The sequence below is a fragment of the Sphaeramia orbicularis genome, chromosome 17 (assembly GCF_902148855.1).
Source record: "Sphaeramia orbicularis chromosome 17, fSphaOr1.1, whole genome shotgun sequence".
Classification (NCBI taxonomy): domain Eukaryota; kingdom Metazoa; phylum Chordata; class Actinopteri; order Kurtiformes; family Apogonidae; genus Sphaeramia; species Sphaeramia orbicularis.
The window spans coordinates 10239797-10263006 of NC_043973.1; the positions used below are offsets into that span (position 1 = coordinate 10239797).

At 37.6% G+C, this 23210-nt stretch overlaps 1 protein-coding gene across 11 annotated transcripts in view; it reads right to left on the reverse strand.

Annotated features, from left to right (window-relative positions):
* Positions 1-23210, reverse strand: part of LOC115437576 (receptor-type tyrosine-protein phosphatase mu) — a 223682-nt gene that overhangs the window by 141865 nt on the left and 58607 nt on the right. For all 11 annotated transcript variants that reach the window (XM_030160827.1, XM_030160833.1, XM_030160832.1 and 8 more), the window contains exons 3-5: positions 8870-9144; positions 3826-3904; positions 1789-1904 (exon numbers count right to left, since the gene is read on the reverse strand). In XM_030160827.1, the coding sequence (XP_030016687.1) occupies positions 1789-1904; positions 3826-3904; positions 8870-9144 (470 nt within the window). The remainder of the gene's footprint in view (positions 1-1788; positions 1905-3825; positions 3905-8869; positions 9145-23210) is intronic.

Here is a 23210-nt window from a genome sequence, read left to right on the forward strand (position 1 = left end):
CAATTTAAATTAACTCACGTAAGTTTAGCATTTAACACAGATTGAAATATTTCTCTTGAATTTTTCTGCTTTTTTCTTGGATATCAAGACTCAGAGTTGATAGCTTTACATGTTTAATGTGCAGTGTTTCCTCTGTTTCCATTTCATAGGTGTACCATACACACCACAGCAAGGGAATTAAATATGTATACTCCAGATGGACCGATTAATCACTTTGACCAATTAATCAGTGCCAACAGGACATTTACTCAGTATTGTTGGATGTTCAGCTCCAGGTTTACTGAGTCATTACTATGTGTTTCATGTTCAGCGTTGCAGGCTGATATGCTGACTGATTTATTACTGTAAGTGATCTGTTCAACAGGGGTTTATAATAAAGTCAATAATCATTTCAAACAGGGCAGTGATATCAGTTATCATTAATCATCCATCAGCTTTTCCTGGTAAAAGCTACTATAATTATATGAGCCTTTAAAAATCATCCAAACTCTAGGATGAATACAGTCATTTTGTATTAACGTGATCTACATTTAAATTAAGTGCAGTCCGTCTCATTTAGAAATAAGAATTATCAACTTATGATAATTTATTATTAACTTATAATTAAAATTAATAACTTCAATGATTTTGTTATAAATGAATGCCTGGACTTTAAACATAACAGAGATCTAAACAGCAGCATGGGAAAAAAAGAATAATAAAATATATGAAATAATAAAACTAGAACTACAGGCAAAAGCCATGCACATGCCAAAAATGGATGCAGTGTGTGTAAAACTATGTGTGTGTAAAACACTATGTAACATGCTAAGTTGACAACATGTGACACATTTTCACTTCAGTATGTATTAAGTCCTGCATTTCTAAAAACACACATTCAAATCAATATAGAATAACATTGCATCTTTTAATATATATTGTTACATATCATGTATTGACAGTTATTAGAAATGCAGGAGTTTATCTTTTTTATGATGAAAATCTAATAAAACTGTGCATCTGTACATTTTTAGCAACTGACTAAATGAAACATCAATGGATCCAGCCGACACTGGACTTAAAGCAAGCAGCCACATAAAATCAGTGATATCAGCTTTTTAATATATTATGAATGCAGCCAAACTCAGGAACTTCCTGTCAAAAGTCAACCTTCCTAAACTCATTCATGCTTTTATTTCTGACAGTTTTATTTTCTGCAGTGGTTTTTTGACAGAGTTCCTCAAAAGGAACACCAAAGAGCTTCAGCTTGTTCAATATGCAGATGTTAGACCATGTTTTTTTCTTTTCTTTTTTTTTTTTTTTTTTTTTTTTTTTTTACTTCTTTGATATCATGAGTTGGAGCCCAAAAATCTCCCAGATTTCACAAAATGGTTTGTCTAGATTATTGAGATAAAATGCTATGATGGGGACCAATCTAGAAAAGTTGCCATTTAAGATGTCATTAAAGCAGGGACTTAGTATTAAACATGTATTAAACATGACTATTAGGAGAGGCCTGGAACATGTAATAGTCTCAACATCCTACTCAAAGAAGATATTGGTGTGAGAGTTGGAATGGCACAGTTTTCAAGAAGCTGGTTGTCAGTTCTGATACAGGATTTATAGCTTCAGAATTCAGGTATTGTCAGGTAAAAATTACATAAACATTATTGTCGTTAAAGTGGTCTGAGTGACTTACACCTCCTTTTTTTGGGCTCTAGATATAAATGTAGAATGGCGTGTATTTTAACTTCTGCTCTGTTTTCTTTCCTGATTTCTATTTTGAGGGAAATTATCACAAAGACTCACCTGAAGCCAAAGGCGAAAGTTGTCCCTTTTGCGTCCGTTGACGGTGCAGTGAAAAGATGCTGTCTGACCAGCATTGACCTCCACTCCTTTTATAGTCAGGAAATGAGGTGTGTTCACTAAGAAATAAAGATACAATACTTATTAGGTTGGAGTAAAATACATGTGGAGACAGTCTGACTTGGTTCTGATTGGTTTTATTTTTATAATATCTTAACTTTCTACAGCTCACCAGCGATCATCAGGATTAGTGTTGGGGTCAGGGTTAGGGTTCTTTGAAAAGAGTATTTAGTAAAGATTAAAACAATGAAATAGTACTAATTCCTGCATTGAGTAACCATGTCAGACTGCAGTACATCCCATGAACAGCACTGGGCTTCATCCGCCCATTTTGTAGTTCATAACACTTGTGCCAAGGACTGCATTTTAAAATCCAAGGTCTGAGAAAAATGGCCTTAACTGGATACTGTTCTTTATTTTATTATCTGAAACCTCTGAGTGCCAGAGGCCAGCATCCTTTTACAAGGAACATTCCACCTAAATCTCTAAAAATTAGACACCAGAGGCCAATATCGCATCTATCAAAAACCCAATTTCTGCTGTCTCTTAACTGCCTCCTGTCACTGATTGGGGGGATTTTTCCAAAAGCATTATCCTCTTTTACAAGTGTGCTCATTATCAGTATGTTCTCTGACTAGGATAGTTCACAGAAAATAACTTATGTAGAACATTTTTGATTAGTACCACTATTCTGCATAGGAAAATAGGGCAATTCAGTGGAGCGACCTTGATTCGAAACATAATCAAATCTCTAAAGAGTTGGCAAAAGCTAATTCTATCACTTTCATCATCAAGACTTTCACTTCTGCTTAATGTTTTACAACGCCGTCTTTGAACTGCACCTCTTTTATGACTTTGTCCTGTCAATCCATCCCTGCCAAAAAAGACAAATCCATTTTTTTCTCATCGCTAATGTCTTCTTTAATGATGGAAGGTGAGGCGGACCACCCAGTGGCATAATCACACCTTTGCACTAGACATTCCACACGGTCATATAAATAGAAAATGAATTGGCTGTTGGCCACTGAGGAGTTGCTCTGATCACTTTGCTTATCACTCAAAGAAACCCAATTGCCACTGAGTGGGTTATTGATTGGCTCACATTTTTACACATTTAAACATTGATCACGTTGCAAGGCTTTATCGATTTGCTCGAATACATTTATATGCAACACCTATTGCTATATAAATCCATCGTATTGACATAACATTTGTAGGAATTCAGCTGCTTTCAAATGGTAACCAGGTCATTAGCGTATAACAATCAGCGCTTGATACTTGAGCTGGGAAGGGTAGCGCCAAGTACAAATCAATTGATGAAAACCTGTGTGATATCGATTTAGACTTAGACTGCAGAGCATGAAAACCTCTTAGTATAAACTTAAAGAGCTCCATATGTACTAATGTGATTCTCAGCGCTCAAAAAACATAGCTATAGAATCATGAAGAGCTCTCATCCCTGTACTCTGATTGTGGAAGCCGATTTCTAAAGCGAAAGCAGAGGAAAAAATTTGTAAATATGCTTGTGATTACTTGTTCATTAGCTCAAGTGCTTGTACTTCTATTCGTCGAGGGAAGCAGAATCTAAAAGGCGAGATCCTTTACTGAACATCCTTAAGGGAGGGAGAAAAATAGTCGATTGCAAATACGCAGCCACGGCGTATTGTAATGCTGGTATTTGTTTTTCATCCCATTTTTTGCACGGTTTCTCCCATCTCTCAAAGGAGCGATTTAACACAGCCACTCAAACTTTATTTCCAGAGCACAATTCAGCATGTCAACACTATGCTCATAAATCTTAAGGGAGTTAGGAGGAGGGCGGTTTACACTTTGGATCGACTGTAGCACCGTCTTTGAAGGTCCTTTGTTTGACTAGAGGGCCTTGGATAGAACAATGATACAGGTATTTGGAGGGGTGTCATGGAAAGGACAGCGGCTGTTTGATGATATTCTTTTATGGTGAAGGGAAAAAGGACTTACTGCACTGGTGGCCCTGGACCACGACGTCTTTGATGGCCAGCAAGCCACGCTGCCCTGAGGTTACGGCTTCAAACACAATCTGAGGGAAGAGAGAGAAGACTCATAACACCAATGATAAATGGGCACATGTCTTCCAACGGCACCGACTGGAGGGAAGCTGCCTCTGCACGCCGTCCAGTCCAGCTCAGGCTAATGTGATCTGCTCTTAGCTGAGCTGCAGCTGGTCACACAGCTGCAGGCCACTGACATTATTTCCACAATATGTCACAGTTGATAGGTGATATGACATGCGAGTGTTAAATTAAGTTTGAGCCTTAAGACGATTAGCACACAGTCTGTGACAACCACCTCGTATATGGAGGAGAAAACAGCACAGCAATTTTTAAACTTCCTCAAATTTCACCTTTTTTACCCACAAAGTATGGAAAGGTATTGCTGCCAGGCCAGTAAACGAAAAACCAATGGATTATTATCACATTATAATGCGACAGGATTGTTAGAAAAAGATATTTTTCACATTACAGGATATTTTCATATTGTAACAGATATTTTGTCATAATCACGAGGCATTTCCATGATAGCAGAAGGTATAATACATTTGTTTTGTGTTTTCCACAATGTATGATTTTTTTTTTGTCATTTTAGAAAAAAGACATTTTCACATAAAATATTTTATTGAGTTAGAATCTTACACTTAGAAATTTTTGGTTGCAACTCAAATTATGATTTGACAGTAACTTTCTTGATCTAATGTGATCCTTGTGTATGGCGTTATGATGTGGAAATATCTTGATAGAACATAAAAATATATTTTTAGAATGTCTAACCATGCATATGTATACAATGAAAAAAAAACATTTTCCCTTCTTGGCAGTAATACATTTATTTTTTGAGGTAAAAATTCCTTAGATTTTCTGCTTTCTTACCTATTAGCATATTCAACAGCACTATTTCTTATGAAAATCAGAGTTCTAGTAACTCAAACGTTACTACATGGACTATTTCTGTCAAACAAAACTCTCCTATCTGTGGGTCCATACTGTACATTAGATGTGAATGAAGTATGAGTGTCGTTTCATCGCATTTTGTGTGCATCCACTATTTCAGGCTATTTCTATGCAACGTTTGTTGGCTTTAACAGTTGCTGTGCATCTAGAGTTACTAGCTGACGTGTTTGTTGCTATCTCTGACAACAGAAACCCCAAAACCCAGTACAACTGTGCTGTGTGGGACTAACATGACCCTATTTTAAGGGTCAACTTCTCCTACATAACAAATGGCCTAAAGCCCTGATGGAGGGCGTGTCTCTACAGAATGTCAGAGTTATGTACTCCACGGTCCACAGTGTGATAAAAAGGGAAACAGGATGCCAGTCGCTCGCCAAACCCAGGGCGTGGTGCAGAGACCCATTACACCACACACTCACACATGTTTTGCATGCCATTATTTTCCTAAATATAAACCTATATCTTCCAGTGAATGGTATATATTAATGGATACAGTATTATCCAGAAACTTTTGTCCGCGAGGCTTGACTGTCATTAGGCTGCACATCTCTAAGATTCCTTTTGTAGCCCTGGAATATGGAGGCACAGATAGTTACCATTGTCATCTGGGAGGCAGGATGCCTTCAGATAAGGCTGTCTAATTATAAATTTCTTTTTTTGTCTCATGAAATATGAAAGTGAATGTCTTGGGTGCCAATTATGGCCTCATTACAGGCTAATTTAAAGGAAATTAAAAGGCCAACCACTCCATATATCGCCACCAGACAAATGAACTGGCCCCCACTCTCTAATTGAAATCCTTTGTTTGTGCAACAGACATCAGTCAGCCTGCCTAATAGCTGTGATATAATTGATTCCAACATCAATGATAGTGCAGTGCATAATTGGGCCTGACCCACAGAGTGAAAATATTCACATGGGACGAAAGCCGTTGATGTCACGAGAAAGTTCACCATTCTCATTTGTCAGTGAGACAGACAGTGAACCCGACATTCAGTGTCTACAACACCATACTGCTATCCCTAAGGGACTTGGCTAAGTACTACATTAGAGCAGGATTGATTAGCTACTGCCATAGGCTCTACTGTACTAAAATAAAGATAGATGATGACATTTGGGTTTTTCCCGCTCATAGATATACTTCTGTATATAAGGATGATAATAGTTTTTCCATCTTATATTCAAGCTTATATTTTTCACAGTATGTGATAGAACTGCGTGGTGCAATGGAATTTCTGAAAATTATAGTGTTTTCTGCAGCTTTGGAAATGCATGACAATCTCAATTAAAAGTTTTAGGGATGACCTGACAGGAGAGTAATTATCAAAAGGCTGAAAGGCTCATGACGACTAAAAGCTGTACCGGTAATTAAAAAATAATTTCACAGTATCAGGTGGCTTCCCTTTGACAATTGCGTAGGTTACTATGCAATTAAAGATACCTATAATTAGTGCCATGTTGTTAATTAGTGACAATTTCAAGCATTGGTCTCTTCTTTTCTTCTTCTGAGAACGCTGCTAAGATCATTGGCATGCTTGCATTTACATATGTTGTCAGTTTGGGTCTGGAACAATTACAAACAGAGACAGTCCATCCTCTGGGGTTTGAAAGGTAACAGATGCTGGATTCTCCCTGAACACATTATGATGCATAATAAGTCATTTTGGGTCTGAGAACTCACCCTACATGCAAAGATTTGCTAAAACACACTGAAAATCATAGGCTGTGTGTTTAACTGACTCTGCAATTGTGAACGTGAGACTGCAATTCACACACTTTATTATTTTAGTCTCAAAGGGGAGTTAAAGATGTTTAGCACATGAATTTGTGAGCTGTGTTTTGTTAAATATCTGCCTGCTTCAGAACACTCACTAAACTAGCAACGTTAATGCTATACCCGGCCCATGATGCAAGGGGTTATTTACACTGCCCCTCCAGCCATTTCAAATGAATATTAGTGGAGGAAGAAAGTTGAACAGAGCTGTAATTCCCAACATGAAGCACTGAAGCTGCATATATTGTCCAAGCACTGAGATGCAAACACAGCTGTTTTATATTCATTCATATTATTAATTAATTAACATCAATATTCATATTATGTTAACAGGGAGCTTAAAGTTGTTGTAAAGAGCGTTATTTTTAATATTGAGAGGGAAAACTCCAAGGGGGCTGACACGTAAAAGAGAAAATTAGAAATAACATAAAATCAATGGCGGCAAACAGGTTTATACTCCATTATTTCAATCAATCAATCAAATTTTATTTATATAGCACCAAATCATAACAAAAGTTATCTCATGACACTTATCATATAGAGCTGGTCGAACCAGACATGCTATCTATCTATTTATTTATTTATTTAACCGAGTAAGTTAGTTGAGAAGTGATTCTCATTTACAATAGCGACCTGGCCAAGAGGCAGCACACAAACAGAATGAGTAGCAACAGAGGTTGCATTTATGTTACCAAACTGCACTGAGTGTAAAAAAGGAAGTCAAGAATCAAACTAAAAATTTGTATGGTAATGTATAATGTAGTTTAGTGAAAAATCAGTATTAAAAAGAGAAACCAATCATTTTTAATACCGGTACAGGTGTTCAACCTTTCTGAATGATAGTCATCCCTTACTACAAGTCCTATTTTGTTAGCCTCAACATAACTGCCTAAGTCATACACAAATGGCCAAAAGTATTGGGACATGTTGAATTCAGGTGTTTCTTTTCAGTCTGGAATACAAAACAATAATGATAAATGTCATAATATAATTTTACATATTGTGATAAATAACATATGGATTATTGATATTGATGTTTCTATCACAAATCAGCATGAACAGGACATCTTACAGCTGTAACCATGATGTGTCCCAATATTTTGTATAGTTTAGAAAAATCAACAGTTTCTTAAAGTTTAATGGGAGATTTTTCTTCCTCAGTAAGATATGAAGAAGGCAGATGGTTAGTTGTGGTAGAAAATAATTTTTTAGTTAGTTCAATCATGTAAAATATTTTAGAAATTTAGAGGTACAACATTTAAAATCAAAGTCATGGATAAAAAAAAAAAAAAAAAAGAAAATCAATGCTGAGAGAAATAAAGTCAAAACCATCTCTGAGGCATTTGGGAAGCAAGATAAAAATTTTAACCAAACTAACCGACACAATGATATTTATCCCAATATAAAATTATACCATGACATTTGTCATTATTGTTTTGTAGCCCAGACCAGTTAGAAAAGAAGCACCTGAATTCAACATGTCCCGATACTTTTGGCCATTTGTGTATGAGTTAGGCAACTGTGCTACCGATTTATCTTATAGTTGGACCAGATTGACATCACATTATGTCACCCGGTGAATGCTCACTACATTTGTAGGTGTTGCACATTCTGTCCTTCCTAATTATTCTCCTCTCCTCTCATCCTTTTGTTCATATGTCTCTCCCATGTGTCTCCCATCTTGCATTCAGCACAGAGCTGCCCTGCACAGCAGTGTCCCTTGTTAACTAAGTTATCAGGGTGGCTATGATGAGCAGGCAGGAGGACTCCCCGTCAACCCCTCTGTGGACCGGCTCTGCCTGACCATAATGAAATAATTCACCGGGGGACCATCTCCCATTGGGAGGTTAAGGGGTCTCTCTGCATCAATTAACATTTGGTGGACTTGTGGAACAAGCCCAGCAAAGACTAATAGCCAGGCAAGTGTGAAATCACCTTGCCCCGGCCAGCAGTCATGTGCATTGGTAAGTGAAAATGAGTTTTCAGGAATGGAAGAAAAAAAAAAACTGGCTCGGATGGAGAGAAGAGAGAACAGATTACCATGGATACCGAGGCATCACCACAAATCAATAATCTTCGGTGTTTTGAATGGGCTATTGTGTGATTGTTTGGACCTTCTCAAAAAATAAATTTGTCTTGCTCCACCCAGTGAACAGCCGTTAATGACTTTGGCTTCACTATACTGGCTGCTGACAATGAGCAGCCTAGTTTTGAGCTGAGATATTCTATAAAGCCAAGCTGATCACAGACCATGTTCTCTCACCTGGTAGAAGTTGGGCCAGTAGGTGCTGATGGCCAGCTCCACTTGTGCCCAGGAACGAGTGGCAGGACCAGACACGTTCCAAACAGGCATCCCCATGGGACTGTTGTTTTCTTTGATATAGACGTTTAAGTGTCCTGGGTGGCTGTTGTCTCTGCCTCCGATGTAGTAGTTGAAGATTACACAGTGGGTGTCGTTCTCCTTCAGTTGGGGGGTCAGCAGCAAGGCCTTCTGTCCCGCAAAGCGTCCTGATGTGTTCGCCATCATGAAGGCTGAGCCTGTGAGGGATCATGTGTAACATTTTCATACACCAAGTTAAAGAATCAATACAAAAAAAGATTTTTAACCTCAGTATGAAGTCGGACTACTCAAAAAGGCCTTTATTTCATCAGGATTTTGTCTCTGGAAATATATGTTTGACATATGAAATCCTTTGTTGCAGCTGATGTCGTACAAAAAAAACCTTCGAGTCATCAGTGATAACGAATGATCGATGAATGATGAAATAAGATCAGAGTTAACCATATCAGATTGTCATTGTCTCATTTCCAACTTTCATGACTTAATTGACTTATTTGGATTTGGACAGAGGGTTCTTTGACAACCGATAACAGATAATAAAAGTAATAAAATTGCCACTATTGCTTTATTTTAGACGCATCTAAATCATCTCTAATAAAAGGTCTGTCTTCAAATTTTGGTTCAATATCAACTTGGACTCACAGATGAACTGATGTACTGAGATAATGTTTTGGTTTTCAAAGGTCAAGGTTACTGTGACTTCTTATGAATATGATTCCTCAGGAATGGTTTGAGGGATCTTTTTTAATTACTGTGACCTCATAGAACACATTTTATCCAAAACTGCTTGTAACTGAAAGAACTGAACAAACGTGTTCTTGAAGCAACAATAGTGGACACATCTGACTGAAGTTATATCTAGTTGCTGTTCTCTCAAGACAAAGTGACAGTAACATTGTGCATTATTTACACTGGACCTGGATCATAATGTTCCAATATTTGTGCAAAATACTTTTAATTCAATGTTCTGCAATAGTCAGATCAGGTGAAAACTCATCTGCCATGCACACAAATGTGCTAAAAAATAAAAAAAAATTTGCAGAGGACACTGGAGGTATTTTTTCAATCTTCAATATATATGATAGGTTTCATAAAAAAGGAAAGGGAAAAGGTCATTTCATGTGCACAGCAAAGGTCAACAAAATAGAAGTATGAACATAGTATGTGTATAGCACAGTGTTATTTAATTTATCCTGGAATGTCCCACTGTGCCTCCTGGTCAAGATTCATTACCTTTTATTTTCAACAGGTAAAAAGAGGGGGGAAAAAGAACAAAAAGAGATGACAGAAAACACATACTTTAGATTAGAAATCATATGTAAAACACCTACATTACACAGAACCAACAAGAGTAATGATAAAAAAAGAATAAATAGAATAAGAAAGTTAAAAGATATATACAGGCCCTACCAGCAATGTCCATAACACAGACACCTCCAGTAGAGGTTATTTGAAAGGTAAAAAATATTTCTTTCATCACAGTTTATAAAATACCTTTAAAAGTATTCAAAGAGGGGAGTGTTCTGAGTGCAATGGTGTTTTGCAGCTCATTCCAAGCCCAGAGTGCATAAAAAGAGGAAGTAGTTTTACAAAGCTCTGAGTTCACCCTGGGAACATTTAGACTTTCTGCTAGATTCGCTGGTTGAGACATAAAATATCAGAAGCTGGAGATAGGAGCTGGTAGTTTACCTAACGATGCCTTGGCAATAAATAGAAATGTATGTATTTTGCCTCTTCTGGCTTAGAAAGGGCCATCGTAAAGATTAAAAAAAAAAAGAAAAGGTGATTACATGAGCGAGCATTTGTTACAGAGTGCAGTGTGATGTGCAGGATCAAGTTTCTTGAAAGGGGAGAGGGCTGCGTGTATATTGGGCTTTTGTTATTCCAAAAAGCACAATATTCTTGGGAAACAGTCTCTTCCCCGAAGCCACAACCACACTGAACTCTGCACTGAAAGCCCAGGGAAACTGTGATGTGCAATAATATTTGATTATTTACTTTTAACTTATTAACTGAAATATTAAATTTTTTAAAGTGTCGGCTGCAAAAATATATTGTATTGTATTTATTGTGTGTATACATATCCAAAAACGTGCTGGTATCCAAATCCTATACACATGTTTAATGTTCAAAAATATGGTGTTTCTCCTTTTGACCATGAAAACAGGCATTTATTTTGGTAATGCATCTCCCTCTATAAACACAGCCGACCTTCACTAACTGTGCTAATAACTGCAAGTGAGACATAAATTCAGAATGCACTCTATGTCCACAGGATACTTCTATAATATTCCTGTGATGTTCAGACCTGATCCTTCAGTACATTCAGGTTCAGCTGACCTCATTATATGGACATTATAATGTTACTGAACCTGGACCTGACCAACTGAGTCAACCCCAGATCATAACACTGCCCCCCAGGCTTGTACTGTAGGCAGTAGGCATGATGGGTAATCACTAGGGGTGTAATGGTACATACAAATTTTGGTTCACTATGTTTTCAGTACAGGGGTCTTCAGTTCAATACAGGGTGGGGAAGCAAAATTTACAATATTTTGAGGCAGGGATTGAAAGACAGTGTATGACCAATTAGTTTATTGAAAGTCATGAGAATTAATTTGCCACAAGAAAATTTACATAATAGAAAATGTTTTTATTCTATGTGTCCTCCTCCTTTCTCAATAACTACCTTCACACGCTTCCTGAAACTTGCGCAAGTGTTCCTCAAATATTCGGGTGACGACTTCTCCCATTCTTCTTTGATAGTACCTTTAAGAAAATCGACATTGCTGTGTGATGTTCTTATGGTAGCATGTTCTAAAACGCCCCAAATAGCAGAATCCAGAGGGTTTAGATCTGGGCTAGAAGGCGGCCATAAACATGATTCCCAAAAATTGCTGAAGTTGGATTTGTTGCTGTTGTCAACAAGTGTTTTGTTGTTCTTGTGTAAGATTTTAACTTCAAATCATATTTTACTGCATTTCTAACGGTCTTGTTGTCTACCTCAAGTTCAATTCCCATTTTTCTCATGGATTTGGTTGGATCCTTTAGGATTTTGGATTTGAGAGCTTTAATAAAAGCTTTGGTACGTTTTTTGTTGCTTCCTCCACTTCCAGACTTTCTCGTAATAGTTTTGCTCATAGTCATTCTCTTCTTTATATTATAAACAGTCTTTATGGACACTCCAACTGTTTTTGAAATCTCCTTTGGTGTGACGAGTGCATTCAGCAAATCACACACTCTTTGACGTTTGCTTTCCTGATTACTCATATGGGCAAAAGTTTCTGAAAAGGTATGGATAATAGTGTTAGGTATGATTATGACATCAATATATGTTTGGTTTCAAAACAATTGATGTAGTGCCTGCTGAGAAAAAACAACTAAATGTTCATTGTAAATTTTGCTTCCCCACCCTTCACATTTTCGGTACAGTGAAGGAGACCAGTGAAGCGGGGGGGGGGGGGGGGGGGGGGGGGTTATATAGGGGAGGTGCGCTCCGTAACAACTGCAAACCAACTTAGCATGCTTCGAACTTCCAACCCGGTTTCTATGCCTACGTCATACTCTGTTGTCATGTTTACGCCCCCTTATCGGCGCCCTCACCTCAAAATAAAGTGCTAGTTTTTGTATTTTTTTGCAGTGCTGCTGAGAATTGTATATAGGGAAACCCTGCACATGGGTTCTGCTGGCGGCCACCCTGCTTCCTGAGTGTTTGCATTCTTCACATAGGCTACACATATTCCTTCGGTACACCTCCGTATTGTATCGAAGGCCCCGAACCGAAACTGTTTGATACAAACAAGTGCGCCATTACAACCCTAGTAATCACATCATCCACCTCTCTTCTTACCCTGATGCACTCATCACTCTGGAACAGGGTCAGTCTGGACTCATCAGACCACATGACCTTTTTCTATTGAATCACAGTCCAAACTTTACGTTCTCTATCAAACATTGTTGCTTAAGGAATGAGAATCTTCTCACTGCATCAGTTCGAGTTAAAGAACATGTTGCGGCTGAAAATATATTCATCACTGCTTTAATTATTCAATGGAAGGAGCTGAACTATTAACTGAGTTACATTCTGGTACAAGTTTGCTTTTTGACCAGGCTGTAAACAACAGATAATGCTTCGTTTGGTATAATAGCTAATTCGTAGTATCCATACAGAATATGTTGTTTGCACGACCTATATCACATTGCGAATAACAGTGCTGTTTTACCACATACTTGACTTTCTTTTTCTCTCTAACAACAAATTAGCAACACTTTGGATCTGCTGGTTCTTAAAGGGCTGGTGTTTATTAACAGAGCAGACAAGAATCTTCCCTACAAAAATTTAATTATTACTGGCAACTAGGTCCTGAGGTTTAACAGTAACTAAATTAAGGACATTATCTACAAGAGCGCGTGAAGAGCAGGTAAATGACTGCACTGAGACCTTTCCTATTAGTGCTGAGAATTCCAGCATATGACCCATAATGAGAAAATGCTCTTATCTCTGAACTGATTGAATTCTCTTATCATTACCATTCATCAAAATACAAAGACAAGAGAAGAAAAAAAAAGGCTTATACTGAAAATACTGGCTATTTGAAAGGAGTGTTTTTTCTTTTCCCCCTCAATGACAGAAAGACGGAAAATGATGAGAAATCAATAAGTTAAAATCTATTTGCCAAGCAAGCCCCATTTAGATTTTATCGCTTTGGTTCAATATTAAAGGTTAATCTAATTCTCTCCCCTCTTGCCAATAAAACACAAGTGAGAATTATTATATTGGCAAACTTTCAAGAAGATGCAGAACACATTCTATTTGTCATCATCCTATTTAGCTTGGCACAGTAATGAGATGGCACAAATCTTAAGAGCATTTGAGACAGAGCCAAAGAGACTCAGTTTATGTTGAAATACTGCTTCTTTTTAAGGTGTGGTAATGATTGGAAGGTAACACTTCTCTTAGAGGTGAGACAAACAACCTGTAAAATATAAAACCTCCGCTCTCCTGCATGTGAGACAGAGCCGAACCACAGAGGATGTGAATCTTCATCATTAAATTTAACATCTGGCGAGTTGCTCAGATACGGTGTTAAAAAGGGTGAAGAACGTCAACTTAAATAAGCAGCCTCAGTCCCCAAGAGTGTCAGCAGCGCACAAAACCCTATTTGTTCCGTCAATGACTCGAGCTTGCCCACTTGTCTTGTTGTGCTGCACTTGTAACGTTCACCAATTCCATCTGTCTCCAGCTTCAGATAACGAGTGGGGGTTCTGTTATGTTTACACAATGAAACAGGAGGAGAGGGAGCAGGGGGAGAGGGAGGGGGAGGAAAGACAGCGAGATGTGATGACACCGAGTCAGCCTCCTCCTCTGTTTGGTTTGCCAGGTACAAGCAACTTGTTTTAAAGATGATGACATGTTGGAATTGTGAGGATCTTACATTTTGGTACATGGTATCTATATAATTAATACATCAAACCATCTATCTATGCATCATCAATGCATTAGTGAATCCATGCACATATTGCTGATCGACTATGTATGCTGAGTGTGCAAGGGTTTATATTAGAGTGTGGGTTCTTCGACAGGAGCCACAAGTGGAATACTAAATGTGTTGACTCTGATGTTTGGGGAGGACCACTTCACCGTTTGACAGTGAACAGACTGAATGGCTTTAATTTGGCTCTTAGCGAAGTCTAAACATTACCCCAAAATAATTAGAACACGGAGACAAATAAGTACATACTTGAATGTGAAAGTTTGTTCTTTGTCTCTCAAGTAGGAGTTTAATTTATCCCTTGAGACTATATTCAGTATGTGATGACATTGGATTTTGCAATCTCCGTATACTACACTTTATTTTGCATAATTTAGACATGTTAACTTTTTTTCTTCATGGCAATGGTGTTATCAGCATAAAAAAAGAGATGGAATCGCAGTGCAATTGCTACATAAGTGGACAAGATACAAAACTTTTTCACCACCTTATTTATAGTGGCTGCAAAACAGTGTGGAAGCCCCTTGTCCTTGTCAGAGCCAGAATTTTTAAAGGATACTCATTCTGGTCCACACTCATAGTAGGTGACAGTAATGCACCTCAACACTGATGTCTGTGCAGGGCTACTGAAAACACATGTCAAAACACGGACTCATTCCATCTAAATTATCCTGTAACAGTCATTTGTCTATTTATAATACAATTTTACAGGTAAATAAAGTTGCAGTTCATGGTAAAGACAGAAAAGTTGTTTAGTTTGTTCAGTGGACTGTATCCTGCCTTACAAGATTCACACTACCAACACCAAAACGGCCATCATGTAGGTCAAATCTGTTGTTCTGACATTTGAACATACCAACCAGAAGAGCACACCTTGTGTTACAACCTGAAAATCGCCATACCTAGGGAAAAGTCATCAGCTGAGCATACCAACAGATTTCGAGACAGCTGATGGAAGGTAAGCAATTACATAATGCTGTTGCAATGCAACTTATGTAACTATAGCGAGTTGCATATCATTAGTTCTATTGTTGAAGTCCATCTAATTACTTAGACAGTTAATGTAAAATAAGAAGAAAACACTGTTATAATGAGGTGCTTTATTAACGTTTGCCAGCACGTGTGCTTAAGTTCACTATTATTTCTTAAAGTTTACCAACACGTGTTCTTAGGTAAGTTCACCATGCTTTATGAAATTGTTTTAATAGTACCATCAGCCATCATCATACCTAGGCCTGTCATGATATTCAATTAACCGGCCTATCTACCTACTGTGTAAACTTCTTTTCAGGTGGGTGGGAATTTTCCTCTAACATCATACCACAGTATACGTATGCTACTCCTTAATCATAAGTTAACTTCTAAGGCAGGGGTCAGCAACCCTGGTCCTAGAGAGCCACTATCCTGCATGTTTTAGATGTATCCCCCTTCCAACACACCTGATTCAAATGATAAGCCTATCATCAAGCTCTGCAGAAGCCTGATAATGACCATCAGGTGTGCTAGAAGAGGGAAACATCTAAAACATGCAGGATAGTGGCTCTCTAGGACCAGGGTTGCTGACCCCTGTTCTAAGAACATCATACCACTGAATAAACTACAGGTATGTGGTTCTGTGGATGAAAATTAACCTCTCAGAACAGCATACCATGGTATAAACTGTAGGTGAGCTGTTCTTTCTACGTCCTTTATCTTTAAGAAAAACATAACAATAAGAATGCTGCTCTGTGCATGTATATTAACCTCTCAGAATAGCATATAGCCGTATAAAAATATGTATGCTATTATAAAAGTGTGCATTTCACATTCACAGTGTGCATTATTATTATCTATCATCACAAATGTAGGAATGCCATTCTGACAAAGTATGCTCACCCGATAGATATAGCTGGCCGTTTGACATACGGGCACACTAAAAGCATGTTCAACTGACAGAACACCTGTTCTTTGAGAGTGAGGTATTAAAAGTAAGGAAGTATTAAAAGAGGTGAAAGTCACTAAACACAGGTCGAGTTGAAATAGTGACTGTGGAGGAAGAAACTCACAATGACACATTATGGCAGTGCCTTTCAACTTTGGGGTCGGGACCCCACATGGGGTCACCTGAAATTTCTAGTAATTGATTTAAAAAAATAAAAAACTTCCTAATAAAAAATATATGGTGAGTTGAGAGAGATAATCCCAATACATAAAAGACAGCTGAAACTGAAGCACTGCAGTATTGTTTACCTTTCAAATGTTCATTGTGGTCGGTTTCAGATGCTGCAGCTCTTTCATAATTCATAGTTTGAGTTATTGTTTGTTCAGTATTAACTTGCAGCCTTGTAAATCCAAGCTGGACTGACTGTACATATCCTAACTACGGAAAATAAAAGTCTCACTTTGTGCAGTAATCTACACCTGGCTTTTCTGCCTCTGTCCATAATAATACACATTATATCAACTAAATGTTGTCGAAAATTAATGTTTATTTGCACCATAGTATAGTAAACTATTACATGATCAAAAACAAATTAAGTTTAAAAAAATAAAATAAAATAATTTTTTTTAAAAAAAGGCTCCGTTTTGAATGTCTGGGTTAATCAGCAAATTATTAGACGTAATCTCGCCAAGGACTATGATTCAATTTTTTTTTTTTTTTTTTTACAAAATGTGGTGGGGCAGAACCAAAAGGGGCAGGACTTCACCCCCTGTATAAGCTGCTGATTTTATTCTCATTTACATGCTAACTGAAACAACTGTCAATATTTTATTCCATTTCTGCAATTACATCCTCCTCAATTCCCCCTAAATCTTACATCCACCAGGTCTTAGGCAACCCATTAAGAGTTAGGGTTACATCTGGGATATGACTAAACTGATGTAGTTTGGGTTGTGTTTTTGCCAAATACTAAGCACAAAAACTAAGAGAATGAAATGTCATACACACACTGGCCTTACACTTCTTCTGTTATAAGCCGAACTCTAGCTTTGGGTTAAGGTTAAATGAAAAAACGTTCATTGTTTCTGTACATACTGTAGCTCTGTTATTGTATAGGAATTAACTGATATGTCTGTGTTCTCAAAGTGCTTTTCACATAATATTTGTATTAGACGTTTTATGTTGTATGAATGTAACAGTTTCTTTTCCTGTCTGATTGAGCCGAGTTTAATTATTTCTGAAGGTACACAGGAAGTTATGTAAGGTACATGCAGAAGGGCAGCAGGACGATCGACTTTCAGACACTTGTTTGTCCAACATTAATCAGGTGACTCCACACACAATGCGGTTTGCGAGGTCTCTTTAATAACATTCAACCATCTGTTCAGGGGCCCAGAACACTTTTTTTTTTGGTGTGTTTTCCCCCCTTTAAGCCATCAGCAACCTTTGGTGTGATGCGAACCAGCACTAATAATCAGTTGATGAATTGTTCAGTTGAAGCTCATGTTACAAAGACAAAGATGCTGACACCACTGCTTTCCCCGTATGATTAAAACAGGCTGTTTACTATTCATTTCAAACAGCCATGTTGTGACGGTACTGCAGAGGAAATTTATGTGCAGCAGTGCTCTTTGTTGGTAATTAGAGATGAAAATATCAGATCCCTCAAGCGGCATTTGTGCATTTTACCACCATGTTAATTAAATATTAATAAAACAATAGGTAGACTGTGGAAGAAGTCACTTCTTGTTTAGTAATGCTCAATGCAATGACCATTAGCATGAAATTACCTGATGAAAATGCCAATTTGACTGTTAACATGTCTTCCTGCCTTATGAACAACCAACAGTGTGAAGCTCCTATAACTAAATCCGAGATGTACAAATTGTCTTCATTTGGGTCGGTGTACCCAAACACAGCAAGGGAAAAATCTGTTTCTCTCATCATTGATCAATCTAGACATAAAAATACAGATTTTAAGTGACATGGAGACGCCTCATTGTGTTGGTATTGTCACTGTCAAACAGAAGAGAAGAAGATGACAGGGGAACACTGATTGTCATTCAGTTTCTGTGCTCTTCCAGCCTAATGACCACATACTCTGCAGGACCTGCTTCACCATGACAAGCTAATTAGCCAGCCAGACTAAGAGCAAATTATAATGACACTGTGTTAGCGCTGTGCTAATGTGCTAGTGATGCACAGGGGTGTTTTCTCTCCCTCTCTCCTTCTCTTCCTCTATCTCTTGTGCCTTAACAATGCTGTGTTCAAGACCAATTAAAAATAGAGAGCTCTCAGCGCACTCAAGGCCTGTCTCTGCAACTCTGTAAAGGCCAGGGCTCTGCTATTGTCTATGGTATTCACAGGAACAGATTTATTATTATTCCGATGTAGGCCACCTTCACCTTCTATTACAATGATGGCTGAACATGGAGAACATGGAGACTGGAATGAAAAATGAATTAGTAAAACACGAATTGCTCCAGCTCTAGATGCTAGATGCACCTTCATATGGCTGTTTTCGGGAAATGAAGGTCATGATGCTGAAATAGAAATGTATGCAAGACTATTTAAGGCAGTAATAATAACAGCACTACATTTGAGTTTGAGTGCAACGACGCAAAAAAAAAATCATATTTGTTAAAAAAAAATAAAAGGACTGTTTTGTAGCCAAAAAACACCTTAAAAGTCTTCATGTTGTCATTACACTGAGTTTTTCTATTATACACAAATGTTCTGATTTTCATGAAACTTGGTGGAAAAGTGGGGCATGGGCCAAGGACAAACCAATTACATTTTGGAGCAGATTCTTACAGTGGTTCTCAAAGTTTTTACAGTTCTTGAATTATATATTTTTTAGCCAAGTACCCTGAACTCTCACTTCAGCATTTTTGATTAAAAAGAGTGAGAAAAAATTTGTTCCTGTGCCAAGGGTATCAGTTTTTATTTTCAAAATTTTGTAAACAAATAACATATTTAACTTTAATATATTAAAAATAACAAATCTTTATGAGTATTTTTTTTTGTGCAAAATATAAACTGAAAAGTGCCCTCTTTTATTTAAAAGAAAAATAAATTAATCAGTCATTAATGAATAAATGAACATGTCATAAACAGAAAATAATTGGTTAATTACTCAAATAAACTCATCTTGAATAATACAAAATATAAATGTACTTAAAATGTTAGAAAGCTTGGGGGGGGGGGGTCCGACTTCTTAAAAATACTGAAATGAAATAAGATCAGGAGTGTCAATTTTATTACCTTCGAAATGAAATTGATGAAATTTTAAGGAAATGTTGATACTGGTACCAGGAACAAATCATTAAATTTTGATGATGATCGGGGCGGGGGGGGGGGGGGGGGGGGGGGGGATTCTTAGTTAGTTAGTTAGTTAGTAAGTACATAATGACTTAGTTAATGTATTTTTCCCAAAAAATTTCAAGTACCCCCTGGACTTCTTCCAAATACCCCCATTTGAGAAGGACTGCTATAGCGGATACACAGGACTAGAGGCTGGGTATTTTTTTCAAAGTTGGTTTGATGTAAGGTTTAGGATGCTTGGGCCTTAGCAGAGGTATGTCAGATTGCCTCTCTACTGGTATACAGCATTTGGCTTATTTGGTTAAGAAGAAATCTTCAAAACTGTTTCATTAACTGCTAAAGCCCTAAATTCATGACGTAGTAGTTTTTCTCAAAGTCAGACCCAATAAAAATGTCAAAGCTATAATGAAATTGCCGTTTGCAGATTGGATTTTATGCTCAGCTTTGGTACAATTACATGAGAACAACTACCTTATATCCTCAAATAGTGGCCAAGGCCACAACTGTGGGTAAATAGAGGGCATTATTTAAAACAGCCTTGTATTGTAGAGGCATGCCTTTATTTCTAATTCCCTCTGTCTGATAAGTACATTGTCTTATTTTAGTTAAAAGCATCATGTTGATCTGTTGATTGTTTCTTCTGTTTTGTCACAGTTTGGCCGAGACCTTGATACACACAAACACTCGCTGTAATACAACAATACTAATTCAAATCTATTTTCACAAAATATTGAAAATAGCTTGATTACACTGTTGAAATTATTCAGTTTAAGCTAATAATGACAGGCACCAGTGCTTTATCCAGGCTTGTTGTTGTTTTTGTTGCTGCATGTGTTGGTGTTTCTGGTCCTATATTTATCAATGTCCACTACATCCTTGGCCATGATTGGACATTGGCTTTTGAACATTCAGCGAGTGAGAACTAATGGAATTTAGGAGATGTTTAATCACCTGGAAATCAGGTTTCAGGTTTATGTTTGTTCAGTCATCATCCATAATACAGAAAATACAAACAATGAGGCTAATTTTAAGACTGAATTGTGTTGAGACTGAATAGGCTTAGGCAGAAACTAAATGCTTATATACACCTTGCCAAGATTAAACTCAAAACCAGTTTTAGGCTATCCATCAAAACATTAAAAAATCTTTAATGCTTGTATCCCTTGACAATATCTTTCCAAACCAATATTTAAAAAACCATTAATGAATTATACATCTTTAAATTTATAGTTATGTCATTCCATAATTTAACCCCAATAACAGACTTCCATCTTTTATAATAATGATAATTATTTGGTGTTTGTGAACCTTAAAATGAGCTGGTTGCATTTGCAGAGGCAGCAGTTCACCTCCACAGAGTCTGCTGGATTTTTTTTTTTTTTTTTTTTTTACATTACCTATGAATGGACTTCTTATTTTTTTCTGCTCTGGCAGGTGGCCTCCAGTGTTGACGTGTCTTATGGTCATTTAGTCTCACACAGCCAGACTCCCCACCAGTGCCAGAAATGGAATGTGGCTATAAGTCATCCAGGTTGTTTAGCTAGTTCTTGAGCATAGGATGCTGCAACAGTAAATAGTGCCTGGGGAAAAGTTGTTTTGGTGAGACATACACATTAGGCAGTACCTCATGGTTTTTAAATAAGACCATCTTCGTCAAAACTTGCCATTCTTACAGTAGTCGCAGCTTGGAACGTAATAACATTCCCCAAAATTAACAAACCAAATACCAATTTTATCAGGTCTTTGTGATTTTTCTGGCCACCATAAAGGAGGGTGAGGTGAGGGGGTATTTAATTGGATGCAATCTGCAACTTTACCACTACATCACTACATCTTACACACTAAACAATATCTTGGCACCTGGTTGTAATGTGAGCAAACACAGTATATGAATAAAGCCTTTTCAAGCTGGTGTAAACCCACAGATGTTCAGGTTCATTAAGTAATCCAAAATAACAGCCTCAGTGCTTTAATGGTATTATGAGCCATACAGAGAGACACCAGGGTTATACTCCAGAGGAAGGCTTCCATCAGGTTAATCCTTTGCACCATCAGCTCATTCACACCAGCATGCCAGTTGGGACTTGGTCTCTACTTGTCCAGATGGGATGAAAAGTTCCCTCTGCTAAGAACAGAAGCTGGTGTCAAACGGGTAATCTCTTAAGAACTAAATGCTCTATGTGACAAAAAATACTTTGCCAGCTTTTCAGCCCTTATATCTTTCTACACCAGGAGTTCTTTGGTGGGCAGTCACTCTCAGAAAACGATATTTCTATTCAAGTTGACGACCTTCGATTAAAACTGCTTTTCTGTGAATAAACTGCCATTATCCTGAAGTGACAGGCCTGTAACGACAATAATTCCTTAGAAGACTAATAAAGCAATATATGATCTGCTGGCTTTATGGAATAATAACTCATTTCTGAAGTTACAGCTTTTCAGGGGACTTAAATGTGGAAAATCCAAATGTCTTCATTTTTGCACCAGGGTCTCAAGTCTTACAAGTTCTGTCTTTTACATAATCGAGCAAAAGAATAAGTAGATGTACAAAGAAAGTCCTATTTACTTTTTTCCATTTTCTCTTATTTTCTTAGTTTCAACATTCTATTGCAACTGCATTTATTTTTCCAAACAGCCTCCAATGTGGACTAGACGTAGAAAATAACATATACGGACACCAGGGTATCAGCTAGTGCAGTGCATTCATAGGGTTGTGTGTTGTGGACTGGTAGCTCTTACACAGATTGAGACACAAATGTAGCAAAATATCCTCAGCTGTTAAAGTGACTACATTTTGTACATTCTCTTTTCTTTCAACATTTTCTATCATTAAAAACGCAGGAAGGACATTTTAATCAAAATGCAATCTGATACAATTTAGTTCATACAAATCTTAATCATCAAAGTCTATAGGCTGAAGGTATTTAGATTAATTATGAGTTGAGTGATGGTCTGAGCAGAGGATATAATTTGCAATAATGACTAGCGCTCATTATTTCTCCTCCATTCAGGTCCTGAACTCTGTGAAAATCATTATGTGGGGGAAATCAGAATGAAGGGGCGCTCTTTAAACCCAAACCCTCCAGGTCTCATTTGCTAATAAAATTCACAGAGGTCACCACCGCAGAAAAGCACGGCTGCCGCTTCGGAAATGTCAATGAAGACAGGGCTATTCTCACTGTCTGCCACCAATCAAAAATGCTCTCGCTGTGAGGGTTAGGCAGTTAATGTGAACAGCCATGGCCCCCGCTCAATTTTCCAGAACTTTTCCTGCGTCCTTTTGAAACATGAATAGCGTCTGGTAAAATAACAGTGAATAAGTTTGGGCTCCCAGTAGAAAGCAACTGGCAGGCTTCTTTGACAGTGTCAAGCAGATTCACCTAAAACCATCCATCATGCGCAACACGTTTCAGCCCTGTCATTTTACTCAGGTGAACAGCTGACCCTTATTATGTTCTGCGGCAGCATCCTTTGTAGCTGTGTGTCAATCAACAGCAATTATTAATGGCTTAATATGTCATCTTAA